This window comes from Cydia amplana, chromosome 9 (genome assembly GCF_948474715.1).
Source record: "Cydia amplana chromosome 9, ilCydAmpl1.1, whole genome shotgun sequence".
NCBI lineage: Eukaryota > Metazoa > Arthropoda > Insecta > Lepidoptera > Tortricidae > Cydia > Cydia amplana.
In genome coordinates this window covers 15,414,190-15,438,545 of record NC_086077.1, presented here as the reverse complement: position 1 = coordinate 15,438,545, position 24,356 = coordinate 15,414,190, and the positions used below count along the sequence as shown (strand labels likewise).

Here is a 24,356-nt window from a genome sequence, read left to right as displayed (position 1 = left end):
AGTCGTGATTATTTTTATTGCTTGCGTTGGATTTAGATTCATGTGACGGGCATTATAAACTTAAAGTTAGTGTTGATAAACTCGACTCATCAGTGTGTTACCCCTCGTATGCTTAGACACGGATCCGTGCGTGGGAATTTAAATCTATTGTCTTAAATGTCAAGGTCACTTTATCAATGATCACATTGTTGAAACTGATAGCTCTTACATAGGTAGTCGCCATCAGATATATATCGGAGCGGCCAAGGTGTTCACAAATATCTGAACGAAGCCTCTATTATCAAGACGCTAATTTAGGTACAGTCAGATGCAGAATGCAGATTTATAAAATGAATGTTAAACTACATTATATCATATATGATATACATTTTACTTCCATCCGATCGGACAATGTAAAAACTATCTTAGGCTGGCTTTCCACAGAGTCGGTGATGAGAGGAGGCGTGTGAGAATCAACCAATAGCATTGGTTGTAATCCACTGGAGCGGAGAAGAGAACCAATGCTATTGGTAAATTTCCGCACGTGTCTTCTCATCTCCCCCTCAGTAGAAAGGCAGCCTTTAACTTCGTAAGACCCACCATATAAAGTTTGCAATTTTTTTATATTTGAACCTTATCCTATAATCAAATTAGAATGAATTTAGTTTGTCTAAAAAGCAATGAAAGAAAAGAAATGCTACTGTATTTGGTTGCAGAAAGGTTCAAATTAGTTTGCACTAATATGTACATTGTAATATACATTTAGTCTCAGGAGGTTAAGTATGGTCAGGCTATAAACTATCAAAATAAAATGATCATTACAAGATAGCATTTCAGATGCCAGATTTTTAATAAATTAAAGTCACCAAGTTACATTGCTTTTAAAGTTTCATAACATAATGAATAAACATTTAAACGAAAACCGCCCAAAAGTCGCATAGGGTTGACTAATTTTATAATTTATATAAAAATAATAGCAGTATTGCTGTAAACGTTGTCAAAGGCATAATGATATTGCGTCCAATCTAGTCATACAATTTTAGTTAACCAAAATAATACATTCTGACTACACATTATACCTTTAGGCGGGCCATATAGTATATACCTACAGCACAATATTTATTGACATATTCCAGTGGTTCCTAACCTGGGGGTAATTACCCCCGTGGGGGTAAAACTGGTATTTTACGGGGGTAATAAGCTAACCTAATATAACAATACAACAAACGCACACATTTTAATTTTTTTATAACCATTGGGAGGAGGGGTAAAATCAGCTTACCTAGTTAGTCATAGTGGTGACCGGACTGAAAAGGTTAGGAACCACTGACATATTCTGTATTTACTCGGGATATACAGTACTACCAGTTTCTTAGTTGCTATCAGCCTTATATAAAAAAAAAGAAACAAATATCTACTTGAAACCTGAAACTATATCATACAAATTGATCCAAATTATCCAAATCAGGTTTTTTTTCTGTAAGATCTATTTGGGACCATTTTAAGTTATACACTACACTTTATTTTAGATTTAAGTAGTGTTGGAGCTCTTCCATCCCGTTACCGTCATACAAAGTGTATAAAAAGGGTAACGGAATGGCAATAAAAATCTTAATTCTCCATGTACACTCGGCAGCAGAATTTGCTAAGCGGGCGAGGTATTCAGAATAAGTTTTCTTTGTTCTTATTTACTGTCAATTTGGTTTGACCAGCTATAAATGTTTGAGTTAAAAGAAGCTAACATAAAAATACCTAAATCTAAAAACAGTGTAGTTAACAATTTTAAATAAAATGGCCCTCAAACACTAGTTGACGTTCAATGATCTATCATCAATAATATTAATCAATTAGCACGACAACCCACATGAAAGTAGGTTCATAGATAATAGGCAGCTGGTAGCTTCATAGCTGATAAGAAACTTACAGTAATGTAGATACATACCACACATCGATATCAGAGGGTCCGAAAACAGGCTCGTTTATATACATCCCCATAAAATCATTATTACCTGTAACCAAAGATTAATTGATTATGTAAAGAGAATCAATAATATAGAGATGAAAAGAGGGAGGCATACCTGGTGTTGGATGGTTACTGACAGAATATACTACCAGCAATTGTGGGGCACCAGCAACCAGCACCAAGTACTCGCTCGTCGCGCTCGGCTGCGGCGAGTACTTGGTGCTGGTTGCTGGTGCCCCACAATAGGGATGTTGACAATTTTTTGGAACTGGTTTCATTTTGTAGATAGACTCGTAATAATTACAGAAAAAAATATTAAAAAAATATATACATTAATTTTGAATAAAAAAACATGTATAATAAGTTTCGTGTTTAAATTTCGCGCCTAAACGCTCCAAACTATCACGTGACCTTGATGACGTAACGGCGTTTTAAACAAACTGCTGTCAGTCATTTTTTTTAATTTTATATGGCAACTGACAATTTTTTTTTAAAGCCTTAACACACTACCGCATCGGACAGCGACCTTCTTTCTCGCTCTATCTTATAGCTGTGTCCTTAACGCATCACCTTACACACTATCGATTCGTGCGCCGCACCGCACCAAGATCGCGTTTCGGTACGATAATCTGTAGACACTTAGGCAGGTTTTATAACTTGTCTTTGGTGATTCCACTGTGATTACGTCACGCGCTCCGATTGGCGTTTGCAGTCACGTGATACTGGGCATTATTTTAAATACTTTTGATTATTGTTAATTAATTTACTACGCATATTTACACTTGCAAAATATGATTTTCCGCGTTTTAATATTCCCTGCTATGGTAAAAACATAACATGTTATATATTCGCGATTCATGTCAACATCCCTATTGCTGGTGGATGGGGTGGCTCACGTGCTGGATGGTTAGACAGACTATAGCAACTACTCGGGCCTACTTTTTCATGAGCTGCACGGCTGCGGCGAGTACTTAGTGCTGGTTGCTGGTGCCTCACAATTGCTAGTGGATGGAGTGGCACACGTGCTGGATGGTTAGACAGACTATATCAACTACTCGAGCCTTCTTCTTAATGAGCTGCACGGCTAAGGCGAGTACTTAGTGCTGGTTGCTGGTGCCCCACAATTGCTGGTGGATGGAGTGGCACACGTGCTGGCTGGTTAGACAGACTATAGCAACTACTCGAGCCTACTTCTTGATGAGCTGCACGGCTGCGGCGAGTACTTGGTGCTGGTTGCTGGTGCCCCACAATTGCTGGTGGATGGAGTGGCACATGTGCTGGCTGGTTAGACAGACTATAGCAACTACTCGAGCCTACTTCTTAATGAGCTGCACGGCTGCGGCGAGTACTTAGTGCTGGTTGCTGGTGCCCCACAATTGCTGGTGGATGGAGTGGCACACGTGCTGGCTGGTTAGATAGACTATAGCAACTACTCGAGCCTACTTCTTAATGAGCTGCTCGGCTGCGGCGAGTACTTAGTGCTGGTTGCTGGTGCCCTACAATTGCTGGTGGATCGAGTGGCACACATACTGGATGGTTAGACAGACTATAGCAACTACTCGGGCCTACTTCTTGATGAGCTGCACGGCTGTGGCGAGTACCTACTTGGTGCTGGTTGCTGGTGGCCCACAATTGCTGGTGGATGGGGTGGCTCACGTGCTGGATGGTAAGATAGACTATAGCAACTACTCGAGCCTACTTCTTAATGAGCTGCACGGCTGCGGCGAGTACTTGGTGCTGGTTGCTGGTGCCCCACAATTGCTGGTGGATGGAGTGGCTCACGTGCTGGCTGGTTAGACAGACTATAGCAACAACTCGGGCCTACTTCTTGATGAGCTGCACCACGTCCTCGTCGTTGACGGTGTGCGCGATGCCGACGCGCTGCGGCGAGTACTTGGTGCTGGTGCCCCACACCAGCGCGTACTTCAGCTGCGCGGCCAGCGTGCGGTGGATGGAGTGGCACACATGCTCGATCGTTACACCCTGGGAATTAATGTAGTTTTAATTTTGATAATTCTCATGGTACCTAAACTCTTTCAGAAACAGGTAAAGCATCTTATATATCCCTATCAATTAACACAAATGTTTGGCGACGTAATTGCATGGTGATTTTTAGGATTCCGCTTCATAGACGGTGGCATCTTTTAGTACTAAAAATAGTTAACGTATCCAGCCATGATTGGCCCGTCCCTCTTTTATTAACATAGAAAAAAGACGGGTAGTCTATCTCGCCGCGCCAGTCATATGCTAGGGATGCAGTATTGACTATCACTACATAGTATAAAAGAAAGTCGCTTCCTGCTGTCTGTCTGTCTGTATGTATGCTTAGATCTTTAAAACTACGCAACGGATTTTGATGCGGTTTTTTTAATAGATAGTGTGATTCAAGAGGAAGGTTTATGTACAATTTGTTAACCCGTGCGGAGCCGGGGCGGGTCGCTAGTACTAAATACAATACACATCAACCAAAGTTTTAACTATAATTATTTTTCATAAACTGCTTCTGCCTGTACAAACTTACAATCAAAGAAAATAATTTTTAATATCAGTTAAGAAACGACGGAGTTCTGTGGTAACAAAAAGGGTAAGCAGTGTCACATTGACATACCCTTCTGAGGATCAGTCCGTCATCAAAGTCCGGCGGCTGGCCGGGCTTCTTGGTGTAGACGCGGATGAGCGCCAGGTACTCCCACAGAGTCTCCAGGAGGTAGTCCAGGTTCAGCTTCATATTACAACTGCACGGGAAATTTATAATAAAAAAAAAGTTCTAAGTTTTATTTTTATAAAAATTTTTTTAAAATACAGTGTAAACTCTATATAGCGACACTCAAGGGACCGGACACTTTTTGACGTTATAAAGAGTTTTCGTTAAATAGAGAGAAATTAATATTAAAGTAAACCAACTAGAGGCAAAAATGTCGACGTTATAGGGAGTGAAACGTTATATCGAGTGACGTTATAAGGAGTTTACACTGTACTCTAATAGGCCTTGAATATAACTGGCTGATAGCTTCGCTATCTGGACAGTCCGGTATGCAATCGTGGAAGGCTTAGATCATACTCTAGGCTTTAGGGATGTATAGGTATTTCCACGGGAGTTGAGGTGAATGATTACACACACAGCTACATGAAGTACTAATAGCAAAAAATGAATGAATGAAATGAGTGAGTGAATGTAAATAAAAACGCTTAATCTAATACCTTTAAACGAGCAATTCTTGTTTATTTATTTATTTATTTATATATATATATATATTTCGGGGATCTCGGAAACGGCTCTAACGATTTCGATGAAATTTGCTATATGGGGGTTTTCGGGGGCGAAAAATCGATCTAGCTAGGTTTTATCCCTGGGAAAACGCGCATTTTCGAGTTTTTATATGTTTTCCGAGCTTTGCTCGGTCTCCCAGATATTTATATTTTTAATAGGTATCAAAAACAGTAAAAAATAAAAATATTATATTCACATACTTACGCATATCTGACCTTTATTAGTTGGCCAGTTTTTATGTACAGTCAGCAAAACTATTAGCATATATATTCATACAATAAAATTGGTTCTTATTTACCTGACGACAACGGAGTTGGGTTCGCGCGCGATCCTGTCCACCTCCTGTATGGAGATCTGGTCGATCTTGTTGTACACGTAGATGCAGGGCAGGTACACCCGGTTGGCCAGGATCACGTCGATCAGGTCGTCCGGCGTGCAGTCCTCCCGGAACAGTACCTGCAGATTTCGACCCTATTGTAAAACTGTCTTGGTTCAAATTTCAATGCGTTGAATAGAGTCCGCAATCTCGTCGCGCTGTCAACTTAATAATTATAAAATCGAAATAATTTAGGTTTCGGTAATGCAATGAATACTTGTATTATTATATTATTATTTTTTATACATTCGTATTAACATTCGTACTCACAAACAACTTAAAATAGCTGCCATAAACTTGTTTTCCATCGTATTTTCACGGAAACGTACGAACATGTCTTGCTGTTTCATTCAGTCTCGCTCGGTACAAAAAGTACTGAGGTTGACTGAAGTAGCATGACAAATACTAACGTTTCCGAGAAAATACGACGGACAACAATTATGCACTACACCTGTACAATGAGTGTACATACGTTCTTTAAAAAAATATCAGGTTTAGGGATTGCAATCCGGTCCGGCGGATCCGGTAATCCGGCCGGATCCGGTACTTTTTTCAAGCTACCGGATCCGGCAAATTTCACCGGATCCGGTCTCGGATCCGGTAAAAGGAATAAAAGCGCTAAAATATAAAATAACAGCTTAAAACAATGCTAAAATTTAAAATTTCTCGCCAATATTCGAACGTAATTCTATTTTAATGCTCCCCTCCCCGCGTTCCCGCTCGCAAACAGCAACACAACTTGTTTGTTAGTTGACGCCACGCCAGTCTTCTACCGACGAAATATGTGTCATCGTAGTGTTGGTTGAGATTCCCGTGCACCGTAAGTAAGTACTGAATTGTTTTATATTTAATTAATTGTGTTGTTACATGATAATATAACGTACATGTTGTTTCGTTTAATTTAGTACAAACCATTATAGCCCAGTTATAATAAGTGTTAACTGCATTTAAAATAGAATGAAGAAATATTTATAAGGCTTCATTCAGCAGTCAAGTTAAATGTTTTGTCGAATTTAAAGTAAGAATATGTTATTTTGTTATTATTATGCTACTAAATAAAGCGAAGAATTAAAAGCACATTTTTGTGGGACTTGGGAATTGTAGGGCTATGGATATTTTAAGAGAAAAAGAAGATTTTAATTTGTGAGACTGATTATTGTAATAAGACTTAGTGGTTGTGGTTACGTAATAAAAACGTTGATTTTTGAAACCTCAAACTGTCGTTTTATTAACCCATTAGAAAAATATCCTTAACTGCGCATATAACGCTAAAAAACATAATAAAATATGTGACTGGACGAATTTTTCATCCGCAATACCAATCTGGCCAGATCCGGCCGGATCCCCGGATTGAGGCCAAAATCCGGCCGGATCCGGCCGGATTCAAAACCAGACCGGATTGCAATCCCTAATCAGGTTGAAAGAAATCTCCTCGTTCTGTCAATGGAATTTAATACTTTATACAATATATTCGTTAAATTTCATATTTAAACGGCAGGGCCAATAGTGGTAAGCAGTAGCAAGCGCTGCCACTGTCAATGCAATATTAAAATTCACCCAAGATTACAATAAAGCGCTGGTTGACGTAACTGATGACCGAAGAGCTGGCGGCTCCCTCGCACAACGTATCAGCATTGCGATACAGCGAGGAAATGCCGCCAGCATCCTTGGTACAATGCCTCAAGGGCCTATATTAGATTTAAGCTAGTTATTAATTTAGTTTATTAGTACCACTGTATTTGTGTTTTATGAAATGAAATAATAAAGTACTAAATTATTATCAGTTGATTGACGCCACTAGGTGTTACCTCAGCGTTGAATATCTTGTATTCGTGTAGGATCATTTGCACCATTTTCTCGTCCACTTTAGTGAGCTGACACGTCGAGTTGAACGAGAGACCGCCGCCTTTCTTTTGCTGTGAACAATACATTTGATGTATATAAAATGTGTGTGTGAATGAAGAAATAAATAAATGGAAAGCTATGGAGGACTTGAGGAGGCCTACGTCAAAGGACGAGTTGAAGTCGAGTTGTGAAACCAAATTAACATATTCGTTGTAAATTGAAAACTTCAATAATAAAGGCTATTTAAGTACATATTGTTATATGTATAAAGATAGTAAATAATGTTGTTTGTGCGTGCCAGAGGCGTCTGTCTGCTGACTGTAGGACTCAATAGTGAATTGACAGAGGCCAAATCTGACCCTACAAAATTTCATCTGTTGAACACCCAGCTGAAAATTGCCCTTACGGTACATTATGAATCTGGGGTATAACTACAAAAATCGAAGTTCGTCAATTGCGGGCATTTTTCTCTGTCACTCTAATTACGTCTTAATGAGAGTAAAAGAGAAAGATCCCCTGGTGGTGCACGTAGGGCTTCGTGGCGGCCGGCATCATCACCACCAGGTCGGCTGTGTTACATCACTACATAGTATAAAACAAAGTCGCTTCCCGCTGTCTGTCTGTCCCTATGTATGCTTATATCTTTAAATCTATGCAACAGATTTTGATGCTGTTTTTTTTAAATAGATAAAGTGATTCAAGAGGGAGGTTCATGTATAATTTGTTAACCCGTGCGAAGCCGGGGCGGGTCGCCGGTTACCTATAACCTATATTTATTAGATTGAAACCTTTGGCGTCGTGTTGCAAGACCTGCGTCCCCGCTAGCACACGACGGCTCACCCCCATGCGCCCAGGACGAGGTGCCACACCCTACCCGGCCGGCTACCCCCTGTGAAGACGTGGAGCTCCGTTTCCGGGGCCTCCACCACCTTTCGTCAGCGCCGACCACCAGCGCCAGGGCCAGGGGAGTACCAGCGATCCGCGGAAGCGAACCATACGGGCGTAAAGACCTCAGACCTTGAGACTTTTTAAATAAATTTGTGTGGACTAATGGTGATGTTTCAATTTTCAAAGCCGCCATCTTAGTTACCGTCACACTGGTTAATTTACCTTAAAGTAAATATTAGGTTTGGCCTTGTTGAGCCTGATGCCCACACTCTCGAGCTCCTTCTCGAGCAGCTGGCGGTGCACGTAGGGCTTCGTGGCGTCCAGCATCATCAGCACCAGGTCCGCTGTGCGCGCCACCGCTATCACCTGATGACATCAATATTAGTATAATAAACGTTGTACTGCAAATGGACATTCCGCCAGAAAAACACATTTTTTTGATGGCGACTACATTCAATTTTATAGTGAACTGACTTTTCAACCGAATTTTCACCTCCCTAGTTAACATTTGAAGAATCTAAGTTTCAGGGACCCGCAGTGAACCGTACTTACATTGTCTGTCAGTATATAAGTATTGAATGATCTTTATTTTAGAAATAAATAAGGTGCTGGAAAACCCCACGTCCAATAGGGTATTTGACTGTATTTAAAATAAATTATTTTAGACCTTGCATGAAATAAAGCACCAGAAAAACGTAGACAACAGTTATTTTTACACACAATTTCTATTTTACAACTCGTATAATAAAACTATAAAGAGAAGGTAATTTGATTGTGACGCCACATAAAGTGTTTTACATAAATTCCATAGTAGCGCCATGTAGCGCAATCGTTTTGACAGTTGGAAAAAAGAAACGATTTGATTAGTAGTCAAATACTCTATTGTCAGCAAGCTTAACTGATATAGCTGGTCAAGTAGATCTTGTCAGTAGAAAAAGGCGGCAAATTTGAAAAATGTAGGCGCGAAGGGATATCTTCCCATAGAAAATTTGAATTTCGCGCATTTTTTTACTGACAAAATTTGCTTGATCAGCTATATTTGTAAATCTTATTGCAATTAGGTTTATTGGTCTAAGTATTCTATAGAAGTAATATATATAAGATATATTAGATATATATAAGTAATATATAGAAGAATATAAGTATGCAAATAGAAGGAAGATACCAGCAAGGTACCTTAACTTAAACATCACATATAATAGTGTCTCTATTACCTGTCTTCCTCTGCCCTTGCCTTGCGCAGCACCCTCAATGATACCCGGTAGATCGAGCAGCTGTATGTTGGCCCCGCGGTACTCGATCACACCAGGGATGCATGTCAGCGTTGTGAACTCGTAGCTGGCGGCTTCTGAGTGTGTGTGTGTCAGTGTTGACAGCAATGTGGACTGGAAAAAAATGTTGGTACAATTTCCTTGTTTACTACTACTGTCAAACATATTGTCGAACGTTTCATTGTAATGATTTTTAGACTCATAAAATATTTTCATTTTCCGTTTTATTATGATAGGAAGCAATGTAAATTGCCATATTTTTAAGAGTTACCTCCTTGAGTGCTATTTAAAATCTCATCCAAAACTCAAGCATCTTTGTTAAAATATAAATTTTATTTAGCTTACAAGTATAAAGAGAAAAAACCAACAAGGATATTTTTACAAGTATTTAATTGACATATTTTCCTATGATCCTTCTGAGTTACTTATAAGGGTTATTTTAATGTTTCATATTGGTTTCATGTTAGTTATTGGACAGAAAAAATAGAATGCTGTAAAAACAAAGCTACTAATTAATATAATTTAAGAGTTCGCAAATTTTTATTGTATGGAGAGTTTCATAGTAAACCGCCATGGCGTGCCGGGTGACGTTGATCAGTCTGTCAAGTACAGATGGTGCAACTAGCAAATAATCTTAAAAAAATGCCGTTTGCTTTATTAACCCAGTGTTAACCTTTTAACCGCCATAGAATACATTATCGAGCGTGCTCGTGTCGCCAGGGGGTACGAAGTTACACGAAGTTTTGTCTTATTTATCAGACGGCGAAATGAGCCCGATTTTGTATGTCTTATATATATCAGTCTACGGCGGTTAAAAGGTTAATGAACCACTCACCTTTCCCACAGAAGGGAAGCCAATGAGCGCCACCCTCGCGTCGCCCGACTTGAGCACATCGAAGCCCTCGCCCTTGTCCCCGCCTTTCTTAGACGGCTCGAGCAGCTGCGACCGGTACTTCGCTAACTTCGCCTTCAGCAGACCCAAGTGGTATTCCGTGGCTGACAAAACACAAACAATAAGTAAAATACTAGAAAGTCTAGACTAGACTGCTACGTTACAAAGTCATGCAAAACTCACCTTTATTCTTCTGGGTTCTTGCTATTTCCTTCTCAATCTCAGATATCTTCTCCAAAATACCCATCTTTGTAAGACACTAGCGGAAGCTTATATTTAACTATAATAAAACTTTATCCTAAGAAGATATTTAACAAATTAATATTATGCTACACTATGGACATTTCGTTGCTAAATTGATGTCGATTTCGATAAAAACAATTTGTTGCCGAGCATACATAAAGTCGTTATAGGTTATAGACGATCTACGTAAGTAACGTAAGTGACAATGTTGACATTTGATTTGACATTGACAGTTTGATGTGTACAGAGAAGAAATAAAGCTTGCCATTAACGAGAACTGTGAAATTAATATTTTCACATTTGCATAAAAAATATAAAAGTGATGCAACGTGTGTTTAGAATACAAAATTACCACGACACTAAGTAACTATTCCCTGATGAATCAAAGGGCAATATGTACTGTAAAACGTTGTATGATACATGTGCGAATTGGTAATTCGCAACTCGTGTATCGCTAATGAATCGCCACCCGTTGCGAATTTCCTACTTTCCGCACTTGCATCGTAATGCAACACAAATGCATTAACAAATGTGCGAGTGTGTTGATAAATATGTGTTGAGAATAGTAAAAGCTTATTTAGTTTTATTATAAGCAAATCTTTTTAAAGCCCATCTTACATAAAGTACTAATAAATTTTAATTCAATTACTTACTACCTATTTAATCGTATGGCGAATTAGCGATTTAGTCAATGCCAACTAGTTTTTCAAATAATTATATCTATATCCTATAGGATGTTTGCTTAGCACGATTTAAAAAAACAAATACTTAAGCCCCGTAATGTGGTAATTGCGCCTTGTAAATTATTAAACGTAATTATGTTAAATTTTATTATTTGTACTTATTCTTTCTACTGTATCTTGTTGAAAATGGTCCCAGTGTCGACTCTGAAAACCACAAGATCGCTATACGATATGGCCGATGATTATGAGGATGACAAAAATTCTGCAATCGCGATCTCTGAGAAAGGTTTGATGTCAAATTTTTGAAGTGAAAACTTCTTTAGCGGCGCTGTGCACTTTTTGAGGTGGGGAAAAAATGTTAAACTCGAGACAGCGTAAGACGATCACGTGACCGTAAGACGGACACGTGCCCTGATCGAAAAACTGTTACATTGTAATGTCATTGAGTTTTTTTTTATTGATTTAAATGCCATCTAGTGAGTTTCGCTCTAACTGGTATTAATATAACTAGAGTACTAACAGTGATATGCTTAGGGGTTTCAACTAATTAACGCTAACGCTAGATGGCGTTAACCTCAATTATACATAGTGCATTTTGGACTAGTCATTGAGTTTTCACTTCTGCCGGCACTCCCTGAGTGCAACCCGTTGTTTTTTAAGCACTGCACACACCTTACTTAATTAATTCAGTAACTGACGACAGGGACGCAGTCTTGAAATAGTCAGTGAGAATCTGAGAATAAAAGCTTTCATTCATTAGAGTGAAATAGAGAGTCTTACTTAGTCTGTTTTTTTCTATGATTTTACAACAATATTTACTGTTACATTAACCTGATTGTACTGCATTTCAGATAAAGATAATTTCTACGATGATTTTTATATCGAAAAAGATATAGAATATAAACATGAATCATCTATGGATATTATATTCTACGGACCCCCTGAATCATTCATGAGACTCGACGCCGAAACTATACTTCATATTCTCTCTAACATAAGACTGAAGCATTTAATTCCAGTTAATAAAGTTCTCCAAGCTTGGGACATTATTACCGGTAAGTAATATCTTGTCGAATCAAAATAAAATAATAATATCTTGTGAGAATCTACTTCTTGCTTTATAACAAAATGGTATATTACTATTTATTTATAGATGGAAGGACGGCCGCCTATTTACATGGAAGGGAATTCTTAGCTTTTGGGCCGTTATTGAACTTTGTCCCGGAAGAAGATTTATACTATGCCAATATGGGAGACCGGAACGTCCGTTCGTATTTCGCTCGTTTCAGCCAAGAGTTACACTTTCGGAAGGTAGACAAACATATACTGTACACGACATTATTGAACATAATCGCAGAATAAAATAGAAGTTACTGCTATTGCAAAATTAGTATACACAAAAAATACTTTTTGATCATGATCATGTATAGTCAGATTTTATCGTTGGCCGGGAATGTTTGATGGCTCTTACAGTTGCTTTTGTATAAACTAAAGTAGTTCCCGCGCCCACTTTTAGGCTTAACATCCATATGTATATTATTATAGGTAGGTACCTAGGTACTCTTTCGGCTTAATCAATGCTCATACGAGTACGTCAAACTAACCCTGGTAAAAAGCCATGTAAGGTTTCATACCGTACCGTACCGTAATGTAAGGAAGATAAAATCCTACTGCATGATGTAAACCTCTTAAGAAAATAATATCTAAGTTAATAACAGGTGATCATTATCTTATCTAATGTTGGGTTGTCCTTTCTGTTTCAGTTTGGTATATTAGTAGCAGCTTATAGGCGTTATTTCGGAAATACCTGGTACTTGAATGCAACCTCTGTAAACGAACTTGGCTACATGATATGCGGGTTTCCACCAAATGAGCTCAGAAAGATTACTCCAGTAATTATGAAAGATCTTCAAAGTTCCGTTCTAGGAAAATTGAGGAAATGTAATGATAAACAAGTTCAGGTAAACGTCACTCAGGGATAGACACCGTGCGTGTTCGAGGGTCTGCCACATACTTACTTTACTCTTTGGTCTGCCATCTCGTGACCTGAATCGAAAGCGAAAACAAGTCACACTTCTAAGCAGGTGCTGCCCCCTACACTTCACACTGGCTCTATTTCGCCATTTAGTAGCTTAACACTAAAAATGGATATTTGACATTTTAACATAATGCCTCGCGCTAATGAGTAGGGAGCTTCAGTGCTGCCGTCTACAGTTCATGGACGCTCCCTATAAGTACTGGATGCATGACTTTATTTAGTATTTTGAGTTTATATGAACAAAGTACGACTCGCAATCGCTAAAATATACCCATAAGAATAATCTCTCTTTTTTTTAGGATAATGCTCATCTAAAACTAACTTGAAATAGGGTCATTCGGGTCATTCCCTTATCCTCAATGATTTCTGATATTTTTCGACTGTAGATATTAAATTCAGAAATACACGTAATAGATGTGCTTATTGGCATAAATGGCGCAAGTAGTTAATTAATACATATTTGTAAACGTCAGGTTGGAAAGAAATACCAAAATAACTTAAGTACAAACACAACTTCAGAACAGATATAAGCTTTTATTGTTGTCTTCTAGACTCTATATGAATTAGCCGTACAACCCGAAGTCTTTGGTGAGCCATACAGATGGACGTCACATGAAGTAAGCCGAATGGGATCATTACTTAAATGTTAGTACACACAATGTGTATAAATGTATAATTTATTATGGCCCAAAATTTTCAAACTTAACGCAAAATCCGAACAAATGTAACTAAATATCGTATTTAGAGTAATGGTGATAATATCTAAATGTTACTGTTGTTACATAGTTATGTTATAGTTAGCAGCCATTAACACAGCTCTCTTTTGACATCACTATCACTACATAGTATAAAACAAAGTCGCTTCCCTCTGTCTGTCTGTATGTATGCTTAAATATTTAAAACTACGCAACGGATTTTGATTCGGTTTTTTTAAAATAGAGTGATTCAAGAGGAAGGTTTATGTATAATTTGTTAACCCATGCGAAAAGCCGGGTCGCTAGTAGTGAATAAAATACAAACGTATTTAGACCCTGGGGGGCGATTTTTGAATTTCGATCGCTCGATTTCGACACACGAAAATCGGTGGAAAACGGCGAAATGCTGATTTTTGAAATACGAGCGATAGAAATTGGGAATCTAGTGGTATTGACCACTCGTTTTGAATTCTATTAATAGAATTTACATGCATAGTAGTGGAGATATTACTGAACGAAATACACGAAATCCAGCGGTCGAATTTCAAAAATCGGCCCCCTGGTCAGGTTTCTAGATTCGCTAGACCTATTGTGTTTCTTCTATTGATTAAGATTAACTTCATCCCTAAAGCCCGAATATAATTTATATAATTTAATGTTGCTGAGCTACTAAAGTTACGTTAATTTGGTTTGTCTATGAATAGTATGAATATTGAAATTTTTTGTCCCTAGGTATTCCAGCGGATCAACTAAGCTCTATACAGTTAGAAGCAATGCCAGCAATAACAGATGAAGTTATTAAGCAATTTAGTCAGCAAAAATTAACGCAATTTACAAAACAGCAAATAATGAAAATGCGACCATTAACACGAAGAATGTATATACTAAGAGTACAGTTATTATCTAGTTTTGATGTTAACGAATTATCAAAACACGCTGCCGCTTATAATAATGAATCTTTTATTTTATTAATTATATGCTTTCTCTACAGTACATTAATAAAAATATGTGTATATTAAATACGAATTTTATTCAGTAGAATAGATTTGTCGGTATGGTGTAGACAAATATATTGTCTTGTCGTGCTGTATCAACTAAATAATAATAATGCAGCACATGAAATTGTAGTTTTAATTTCTCAGACCTCATATTAAAGAAATACGTTACACATGCCTGATAGAAATGAAGTGTACTTTACCTTCATCATATTTTTTAGATTTCAAAAACACACTTCGGATTTAAAAAAAAAACATGTATTAAAATACATGTGTACATATTATATATACCTATACCAATAAATAAATCTGGGGGCACGGTAGTGCCCCCGCCAAGTCGAGCGCGAAGCAAACACTGCCGTACCATCCTTTACTGGAACCATTTCGCCGCATTTTCAGGCCCCTATTTGAGAACCTCTGGATAAGACCAGAACGCAGAAATTTTCGTCATCCAGTAAGCTATAATCACATACTTAAAATCCAAAATTTCAAGTCTGTAAGTCATTTAGTTCCGAAGTTAAGCGAAAGCAAAGTTTCGCATTTATGACACTCATTCATTCACTCACTCATGATCATCAGAATAGAATTAGTACTTCCCATAAACTCAGAGAGCAGAAATTTGGTACAGAGTTAGGGTTTAATGGCCGCATAAAAGGTAAACCTAAAAATATTGCAATATCAGTCACGTTTTACAGATCTAAGAACTGCATAAGTAAGTTTGTAATGCCATATAAATATATGATATTACAAAGTTACTGTTGCAGTTCCTACAAATAGTAGGTAAAGTAAAGGTACACTACGATGTACGATGTGAGTATGAATGAAGATATGTTTAGTTATGATATGTGTATACATAGTATGGGTATGAATACCCGAAAAGGAGGACTGCCTACAAAAAGAGATGAGATCCCATCAAAAACATTACATGTAAAAAGGTGCAAGTCTCGCAACGCTTTTACTACAAAAAAGTTTTGAGATGTAATGTGAAACCAAGTCGGTTATTTTAATCAGTGCCAGGGGGTGTTAAAACCGTATCAATAAGATATCTTTAATTTGTAATACATATAATGACTTGGCAATCGCACATAATGCTTTACTCGTACCGTACTCGTAAATATGTGTAATGCTCAAACTGCAATTAGCGCTAGCGTTATGTTCATTTAGAATTATTTTTAATAGGTGACGATGATCCTTTTGTCATTATGCAGCCGTGCGATGGCCAAGTCATTATACGTATTACAAATTAAAGATATCTTATTGATACGGTTTTAACACCCCCTGGCACTGATTACAATAACCGACTTGGTTTCACATTACATCTCAAAACTTTTTTGTAGTAAAAGCGTTGCGAGACTTGCACCTTTTTACATGTAATGTTTTTATTTTTATTTTTATTTATTTATAATAACAGTACAGCTATCATGACAGTTACCCAATGCGATAGTGTAGCAAATATTTACATAGGACAAAACAACACAACACAACAATTATTTCTAAGAATTATTATTACATTAATATTAATTAATTTCATGATAAATTATTACTGATTAATTGATTTGATATTATTATTAATTTGATGGGATTACTTATTACATGATCACGAAAAAGCTTCCCTTTTTTATTTTGTGAAAAAAATAAGTAACGTCTTGATACTTCTTTTGATATAATGAATGGGAACCTTTAATAAACTTGCGTATGTAGTATACCATATACCTTGCGTATACGCACATACGCACAAGCATTTAATCGAAAGAATATTGATTGTTTAACAAAATAACAGCATGAATTGTGCTCATATAAAAAGTAGTGAATTTTTGAATGGTCTAATCGTTTGAATCTAACTATAGTTAAAAGAAACTAAGTTGATTTTAGAACTTGCAAGGTAATAAACAATGTAACGACTATTTCTATTTTCAAATGAAAATAATATGACTGTCAAATTCTTTTTATTTCCGGTGATAGTTGATGAATATCTTTTTTTTGGAGAATAATGTCTCCTTGCTTAGTTAACAATGTTATTAATAAAGTTTTTATATGAATAAAATAAATAATGAATAATCATTTTATTTGGGTGTCTGGACATAATCCTTATAATATTTAGTAGACATTCGTTTGAGTTTTTTTGAAAACTTTTCAAGGTTGATTCCACCATTTTGGTTTTAATTTCGCCATTTTCTCTCCTTGTCAAAAAATCGTAGAAATCGTTTCTTTTTCCTTATGCGGAGTACGCGTCGTTGTAGTGCTCCTTAGTAAATATTTTCGAAACTATTATTTAAGATTAATTAAATTTATATTGGCTAATATGCCGCCTGTTAAGCATTATTCGTGTAGTGAAGTAAATCAACATGAATTATCTTCGAGATTATTATCTCTAACAGAAAATAACACATCTTATACACTGACGCAAATTAATGGGCAGAGGATCTACAGAAAGGCTCCTCACGCATGGTCTGGGCCGGAGCCGTCTAGGAATTGTGAGGTAAGACTAGATTCCATTTTATTATCATTACATCCAAATTTTGAATTGAGGCGCCACGATGTCGCCAGGGTGCCATATGCTCAAACTCGAGAATGATTGGCTTTTCTCGGAAACACCTGTTTGATAATAATAACTTTTAGTACCTAATGTAGGTATAGGTATTGTATAGCTATTAAAGCTATTTAGTCTATTTACTTAACCTACTTTACTGCTAGTGCTAGGTTTGATTTGTGTAGGTATATTATTTGTTCTTTTGCTGTTGTATTGTGATCGTTGTTCAGGGGCGCGATAATTTTCCCGCCTTCTCGCATGAGTCGCATATATGGTACCTATGCTGAATGTATGTATATTGTACCTAATTTGTACTACATAGTACATACCTATTACTAATTAGTGATTACTTCTATCATTCTGCATCAGACAAGTCCATTCAGTTATGTTGTAATCCAAATAGGGTTGCCAGATGGTCGGGATTTGGCGAGATTCTCCCGATTTTTAGGGTTCCGTAGCCAAATGGCAAAAAACGGAACACTTATGGATTCGTCATATCTGTCTGTCTGTCCGTCTGTCTGTCCGTCCGTATGTCACAGCCACTTTTTTCCGAAACTATAAGAACTGTTGAAACTTTTAAGATTTTCACGCAAAAATAGAAAAAAAAACCGGCCAAGTGCGAGTCGGACTCGCGCACGGAGGGTTCCGCACCATCAAAAAAAAAATAGAGCAAAACAAGCAAAAAAACGGTCACCCATCCAAGTACTGACCCCGCCCGACGTTGCTTAACTTCGGTCAAAAATCACGTTTGTTGTATGGGAGCCCCACTTAAATCTTTATTTTATTCTGTTTTTAGTATTTGTTGTTAAAATTTCAACTGTCTAGCTATCACGGTTCGTGAGATACAGCCTGGTGACAGACGGACGGACGGACGGACGGACGGACAGCGGAGTCTTAGTAATAGGGTCCCGTTTTTACCCTTTGGGTACGGAACCCTAAAAAGCGAACGTTTGCAAAATACGCCATTATAGTTCTTACTAAAGCTGACGAAATTTAGCTACTCATTCTCAAGTTAAAACTAAATATCTAAATACCGCCAAAACCAGCGATACAAATTTTCTGAATTTTTGGCCATTTAATCTATAAACATATCTCAAATAGACCCCGCCCGACGTTGCTTAACTTCGGTCAAAAATCACGTTTGTTGTATGGGAGCCCCACTTAAATCTTTATTTTATTCTGTTTTTAGTATTTGTTGTTATAGCGGCAACAGAAATGTGAAAATTTCAACTGTCTAGCTATCACGGTTCGTGAGATACAGCCTGGTGACAGACGGACGGACGGACGGACGGACGGACAGCGGAATCTTAGTAATAGGGTCCCGTTTTTACCCTTTGTGTACGGAACCCTAAAAAACGAACTATAGGTATTGCCTGTCCTTCGACCCGGTCAAAAAAACCAACACTCGTGTCATTTACAGACAACGCCCGTGTTTTGTTCAGGTGTTCATCGGCCGCATCCCGCACGACTGCTTCGAGGACACGCTGGTGCCTCTGTTCCGGCAGGCCGGCGAGCTGTTCGAGTTCCGGCTCATGATCAACTTCTCCGGATGGAACCGCGGGTCAGTACCATAGTCACTAGTTTGTTACACAGTGTGACAGCGCCGTGGCAGGTTCACGTGTTCATCGGCCGCATCCCGCACGACTGCTTCGAGGACACGCTGGTGCCTCTGTTCCGGCAGGCCGGCGAGCTTTTCGAGTTCCGGCTCATGATCAACTTCTCGGGCTGGAACCGCCGGTCAGTACCATAGTCACCGGATTGTTACATTTGTTACAGAGTGTGACAGCGCCGTGGCAGGTTCACGTGTTCATCGGCCGCATCCCGCTCGACTGCTTCGAGGACACACGGTGTTGGCTCATGAATCTCATGATAAACTTCACTTGCGGGAATCGCGAGTTGGTACCGACGAAAGCCTACTGCAGCCGGGCTAGCACATGATTGGCGCGACAGTATTTCGCCGCGAGATAGACTACCCGTTCCTCTTTAACCGATTCGGTGCGGGTGGCACGACAGGCGTGTCATCAATGTTTTTAACGTAACGTGCATTTAGACGTGCCATCATACTCTATGACGTAAGGCATGCCTGTCGTGTCATGAAATAATTGCCGCCACAGCCAAAAGTTTTCGAAAATGGAACACGCAACGAAACGGTTAATTAATACAGTTAGAAAAAGAAGGGTAGTCTATCTCGCGGCGACATACTGTCTCGCCAATCATGTGCTAGGCCTACAGCGCACTCACAGAACAAGTTAGAATGGCGATGCGAGCAGGGTACGTGTCGCCGCCGGTTTTGAGCAAACGCTCGCATGCTAATACTCGCCCGCGCTGACCGAAAAACGTAAACATGCCTTTTGCGCCACAATAACCTTCAGATTAAGAAGCCAGACATCAAATCTGTCTAAAGGAGGCGTATCCACGCACACAAGTTTTTACTACCGTTGCGCGAGTGTTAGTAAATGTGGAGAGGAACGAGCAGCGACACCGGTTCCGATACTAACTGCGCGCGATAGCCATTCTAACCTCTTTAATAATGTTCTGTGAGCGCACTTGTAGAATTTGTAGAGCTGTGTTCCGATGGCGGCGGAGATCCGGAGATGCGTTTAATTTAATAATGACTTGAAATTATCAATATCATGCATGATTCACTTCACATCGAACAGTCGGGATGCGTAACCATCTATCATCTATTCATTAGTTATTTAGGTACTAAGCGTGTTCGTTTTACTAATACTATTGTGTTTACACAGGTACGCGTTCGCTATGTATACAACCGACGCGGAGGCGAGCAACGCCATACGGATGTTCAACAACTACATGATCAGGCCTTCTTGGCAACTGGGTAAGTAATAGTCTAATAATATATTACAACAAGAGCAACCGAAAATAACAACCATTTTATTCGAGGAAATTTCAATCAAAGATAAGCGGAGGGGGTAACTTCACGTACCTGAGTTTCAAGTTGTAGCATGCATTGTCTACTGAAATGGTTTTCGCAATTTAGTTTTTGACTTTATATCAGGTGAAAATGTAACCAGACTTTCGGAGGGTCCAGTTTTGACATTGCAAAATTTATTTATCTACGTTAAGTGCTTTGTGTTCTTCGAAGTTGCGAACCGCTGTCACTAGATTTCCATTTTGAACTGACAGCTCCAAAAGCGCCTCTTTGTTTGATCTCATTAAGCGAGTCCGTCCGCACAGAGAACGAGCTGCCTTACGAGCGCCACGTCCGAATATACAAAACTCCGCGAGACAGCAATGCCTCTGGCGACTCAGTCGAGGCCCACGTATCTACACAGGGCTATATCTGGGAAAATCGAAGTTCGCAAATTGCGGGCATCTTTCTCTGTCACTCTAATTACGCCTTCATTGGAGTAAAAGAGAAAGAGCCCCGCAATTTGCGGATTTCGGTCGAGCCGATCCCGCGAAATGCCTCGTCTGTGTGTCGTCGCATAAGTGAAGGAAGCTTGTTTCCAGGCGTGTGTCCGTCCATCAACAACTGCCGCATCTTCATCTCGCGCATCCCGCCGACGCTGTCCTCGGCGGAGATCGTGCGGCTGCTGTACGAGCTGACGGACGAGGTGGTCGAGGTGTGTTACACTTGATAAACTAATCTTATCTTACCTAGCATGCTCTCCGAAATCTGTCCGACAGATTCTGTCAAAGCCTATTTATTTTCCGAATCAAGTATATGGGTGTATTAACTTCTTTTCATTTAAGTCAGCGGTCGGCAACCTTTTAGCAGCCAAGGGCCACATATTAGTTAATGAAGTTGACGCGGGCCGCACTTTGTTAATATTTATGACATTATGACTTTATCAGACATTGTCGTTTGTCAATATTACATACAAAATAGCCAGGGAGGCTCGCGGGCCGCAAGTGACAGGTTCACGGGCCGCATGCGGCCCGCGGGCGCGGGTTGCCGACCGCTGATAGAAATCGCCTGGGTCACTCTTATAACCCTGGTTTTATGGTATTTAAAATAGGGTACTAAAGGAATCCTTATGTGTGACTCTGTCTGTCCGTCTGTCTGTCCGTCACATTGCTAAATATCTCGTTTAATTTATTCACACAATTTTAATTTATGTAAATTGATTGGTAGGTACGCGTGCGTCGCTCGGTAGCCTCCAGCGCGGCCATCGTGGAGTACAAGTCGCACCGCGGCGCCGCCATGGCGCGCAAGGCGCTGGTGGCCGCCGCGGCCGCCGCGTGGGGCTCCGGCGCGCGCCCCGCCGTCGACTGGTCGCTGCCGCAGTCGCCGCAGCTGCTCAAGCAGTACCGCGAGGTGGGTACAGTACAGTGTTGTAGCCTCTAGCGCCCTCTAACACACGGTCTCCCTTATGCCCCGAAACGGCGCTTTGCCTGAAATAACCAATAATGTTTATTGTGAAGTTGTACTAAGCTACTGAGCACCTATAAGTGCCAGTTGCATCATCCGCACTTGATAGACTGATCAACGTCACCCGGCGCGCCGCGGAGGTTTACTATGACACTTTCCATAGGTAGGTACAATAAAATTTAGCGAACTCTTTAACGATGACAAAACTTTTGGTGCAACCGACCCTAAGGGCTCATTTAGGTTAGACGATGCGAGACCTCGGACGTCGTTACGTAATAGTATTTTATACAATCGTGATATAATGGAGAGCTTTTCAGTCGAGTACCGTGTTTAGGTGCTAAGTTGCCTAAGTAAAGGTACGAGATTGAAAAGCTTGATTATATCACTATTGTATACAATACTTTTTCTACGAGTCAACAAAAAAAAAATACTTAAAACTAGTAGAAGAATCATATATGTAGGTAAAAAAAACAAAAGTATACAGCTAAGATGCGCGAGCAGTCGCGATACCTTCATACTCGTACGCGACCCGGCCCCCGCGCCCCGCGCCCCCGGCCGGTTGGTCAACGACACCTTCTCGTAACTCATGAGGCCCTGGTACTTGCTCCGCGCTTTCGATTGGTCAATTTCATTATAGTTGACTGAAATGAATATTATAGTTGACTAAACGGTATCCAACAGTCCGTCTTGGACGTAACCAACAGTCCGCAATGTAACTAAAATCGCATGCGAGTTCGCGCGCCGTCTAAATCAGCCCTAAGTTTGTTTTGCGTGGTGCAGGTCGGCCGCTGGTCGGCCGAGCGCGGCGTGGAGCTGACGCGCGTGCCGGAGAGCGGCGCGTACTCGCCGCCCATCGCGCCGTCCTACACGCTGGAGCCGTGGTCGCAGGCGCGCCGGCTGCGCATGATCCACGAGGCGTCGCGCCGCCACCAGCCGCAGGAGTAAGTTGAATCTCGAGCTGTTCCCACATGTTGATGATGTTGTGTTGACGATTCTTATTGGGAGATATTATTTTATACCTACTCTTATTAACGACTGTTCCAATTGGAAATTAATTGACTTTTATTTATTGTTTTTATTTTTTCTGTTCTTGTATTCTCGTAAGTTCTGACACTGTAAATTTATATTTTGGATTTGTAAGTATTTACCTACTTACTCTTATTCTAATTGTGTTGACAATCCTTATTGGAGCTATAATTGTATTTCATTAGTATTGTTATTATTTTCATTTTTATTTTTATTTTGACGATCATGATAGAAATTCTTATAATGCAAACTTATTATGTAATTGTCTTTCATGAAATAAATCATCTATCTATCTATCACAGAAGCCACAGATAACATACATACATACTAGCTAGATGGACCAGTGTACTAGTTCAAAAAAGGAGTGTACAGCGCCGGCAGCGCGCATATGACATCCCTAGACCTGCACGCATCGGTAGGCAACGGTAACCGTGTACCTATCATGTGGCGTGCTGTATGCTTGTTTGCCAACGTAGTGAAAAAGATTGAAATGTTTACATGATACATTTTCAGAAAAATCTTCACCAAAAATATTGTCGGATCAGAAACTGTCAGCAAAACCTTCGTATAGCAAAATCTAAATAATACCATAGAGAAAAAAATACATAGAGTGCTCACTCCATACATCAGTTTTAGTACCACAAAGACTACGAGGGGCGTTCAAAATATTCTCGGTATTGATATCTTACGACCTCTTCTAAAATTTCTTTCGTTACTGGCCGCTAAGGTTTATTCATTGACATTAAAAAAAAGTATAATTCGAACCGAGATAGTCTTTTGTTTTTCTGCAATTGCTGAACAAACATGAACATCATGTGCGAATTGACAACGTTAACTAAATTAGAACATCGATGCGTGATAAAATTCTTGACAAAACAGGGTAAAAATCTAAAAACCATAAAAGAGGAAATGGATTGTGTTTACCGTGAGTCTGCTCCTTCTTTATCTACCATTCAAAAGTGGTCAAGCGAGTTTAAACGCGGAAGGGAGAGTATTGAAGATGACCCTAGACCTGGCCGGCCTGTAGTAGCTACTTCACAAGAAAATATTGATAAAGTGGAAAAACTTATATTGGAAGATGGTCGAGTGAAGGTAAAATCTATAGCACAAGTAACCAATCTCTCTATTGGTACCGTACATGATATTATACATGACCATCTTAATATGTCAAAAGTAAGTGCAAGATGGGTTCCGCGAATGCTGACTCGGCTTCAAAAAGACATGCGTGTAGCTTGTTCCGATTTTATTGACCTGTGCGGTGAAAATCCTGATGAGGTGCTGCAAAGAATAGTTACTGGAGATGAAACCTGGGTTCATCATTATGA

The 24,356-nt window shown here is 39.4% G+C and overlaps 3 protein-coding genes across 4 annotated transcripts; 2 read left to right on the top strand and 1 right to left on the bottom strand.

Moving 5' to 3' along the window:
- Positions 1-3,762: 3,762 nt before the first annotated feature.
- LOC134651177 (developmentally-regulated GTP-binding protein 2) lies at positions 3,763-10,917 on the bottom strand. The gene is made up of 8 exons (XM_063506214.1): positions 10,669-10,917; positions 10,429-10,589; positions 9,537-9,707; positions 8,545-8,688; positions 7,398-7,505; positions 5,512-5,669; positions 4,551-4,677; positions 3,763-3,925 (listed from the first exon to the last, which is right to left on the bottom strand). The coding sequence occupies exons 1-8, from the start codon at positions 10,730-10,732 to the stop codon at positions 3,764-3,766; spliced, it is 1,095 nt and encodes a 364-aa protein (XP_063362284.1). The 5' UTR covers positions 10,733-10,917; the 3' UTR covers position 3,763.
- Positions 10,918-11,512: 595 nt separating this feature from the next.
- LOC134651196 (uncharacterized) lies at positions 11,513-15,164 on the top strand. Of its 2 annotated transcripts, XM_063506253.1 has the most exons (6): positions 11,514-11,697; positions 12,263-12,466; positions 12,565-12,722; positions 13,175-13,372; positions 14,001-14,094; positions 14,877-15,164. In XM_063506253.1, the coding sequence occupies exons 1-6, from the start codon at positions 11,547-11,549 to the stop codon at positions 15,161-15,163; spliced, it is 1,092 nt and encodes a 363-aa protein (XP_063362323.1). In that variant the 5' UTR covers positions 11,514-11,546; the 3' UTR covers position 15,164. The 2 variants fall into 2 exon arrangements, with proteins under 2 accessions (XP_063362324.1, XP_063362323.1); XM_063506254.1 differs by lacking the exon at positions 13,175-13,372 and having other exon boundaries at positions 11,513-11,697.
- A 2,133-nt stretch (positions 15,165-17,297) lies between these two features.
- On the top strand, positions 17,298-22,954 carry LOC134650738 (probable RNA-binding protein 46). The gene is made up of 6 exons (XM_063505670.1): positions 17,298-17,618; positions 19,112-19,230; positions 20,417-20,508; positions 21,144-21,256; positions 21,769-21,951; positions 22,786-22,954. The coding sequence occupies exons 1-6, from the start codon at positions 17,442-17,444 to the stop codon at positions 22,948-22,950; spliced, it is 849 nt and encodes a 282-aa protein (XP_063361740.1). The 5' UTR covers positions 17,298-17,441; the 3' UTR covers positions 22,951-22,954.
- Positions 22,955-24,356: the final 1,402 nt, after the last annotated feature.

What these genes read in the sequence shown, in the direction of transcription:
- LOC134651177 (XM_063506214.1), bottom strand. Translation starts at nt 10,732, where the DNA reads ATGGGTATTTTGGAGAAGATATCTGAGATTGAGAAGGAAATAGCAAGA. An exon ending in GCTTCCCTTCTGTGGGAAAG is followed by an intron (nt 9,708 to 10,428) that starts GTGAGTGGTTCA and finishes ATTTTTTTCCAG; the next exon opens with TCCACATTGCTGTCAACACT. An exon ending in CCCAACTCCGTTGTCGTCAG is followed by an intron (nt 4,678 to 5,511) that starts GTAAATAAGAAC and finishes TTTCCCGTGCAG; the next exon opens with TTGTAATATGAAGCTGAACC.
- LOC134651196 (XM_063506253.1), top strand. Translation starts at nt 11,547, where the DNA reads ATGTTAAATTTTATTATTTGTACTTATTCTTTCTACTGTATCTTGTTG. An exon ending in AATCGCGATCTCTGAGAAAG is followed by an intron (nt 11,698 to 12,262) that starts GTTTGATGTCAA and finishes ACTGCATTTCAG; the next exon opens with ATAAAGATAATTTCTACGAT. An exon ending in AAGAGTTACACTTTCGGAAG is followed by an intron (nt 12,723 to 13,174) that starts GTAGACAAACAT and finishes TTTCTGTTTCAG; the next exon opens with TTTGGTATATTAGTAGCAGC.
- LOC134650738 (XM_063505670.1), top strand. Translation starts at nt 17,442, where the DNA reads ATGCCGCCTGTTAAGCATTATTCGTGTAGTGAAGTAAATCAACATGAA. An exon ending in TTCTCCGGATGGAACCGCGG is followed by an intron (nt 19,231 to 20,416) that starts GTCAGTACCATA and finishes GTGTTTACACAG; the next exon opens with GTACGCGTTCGCTATGTATA. An exon ending in TGACGGACGAGGTGGTCGAG is followed by an intron (nt 21,257 to 21,768) that starts GTGTGTTACACT and finishes ATTGATTGGTAG; the next exon opens with GTACGCGTGCGTCGCTCGGT.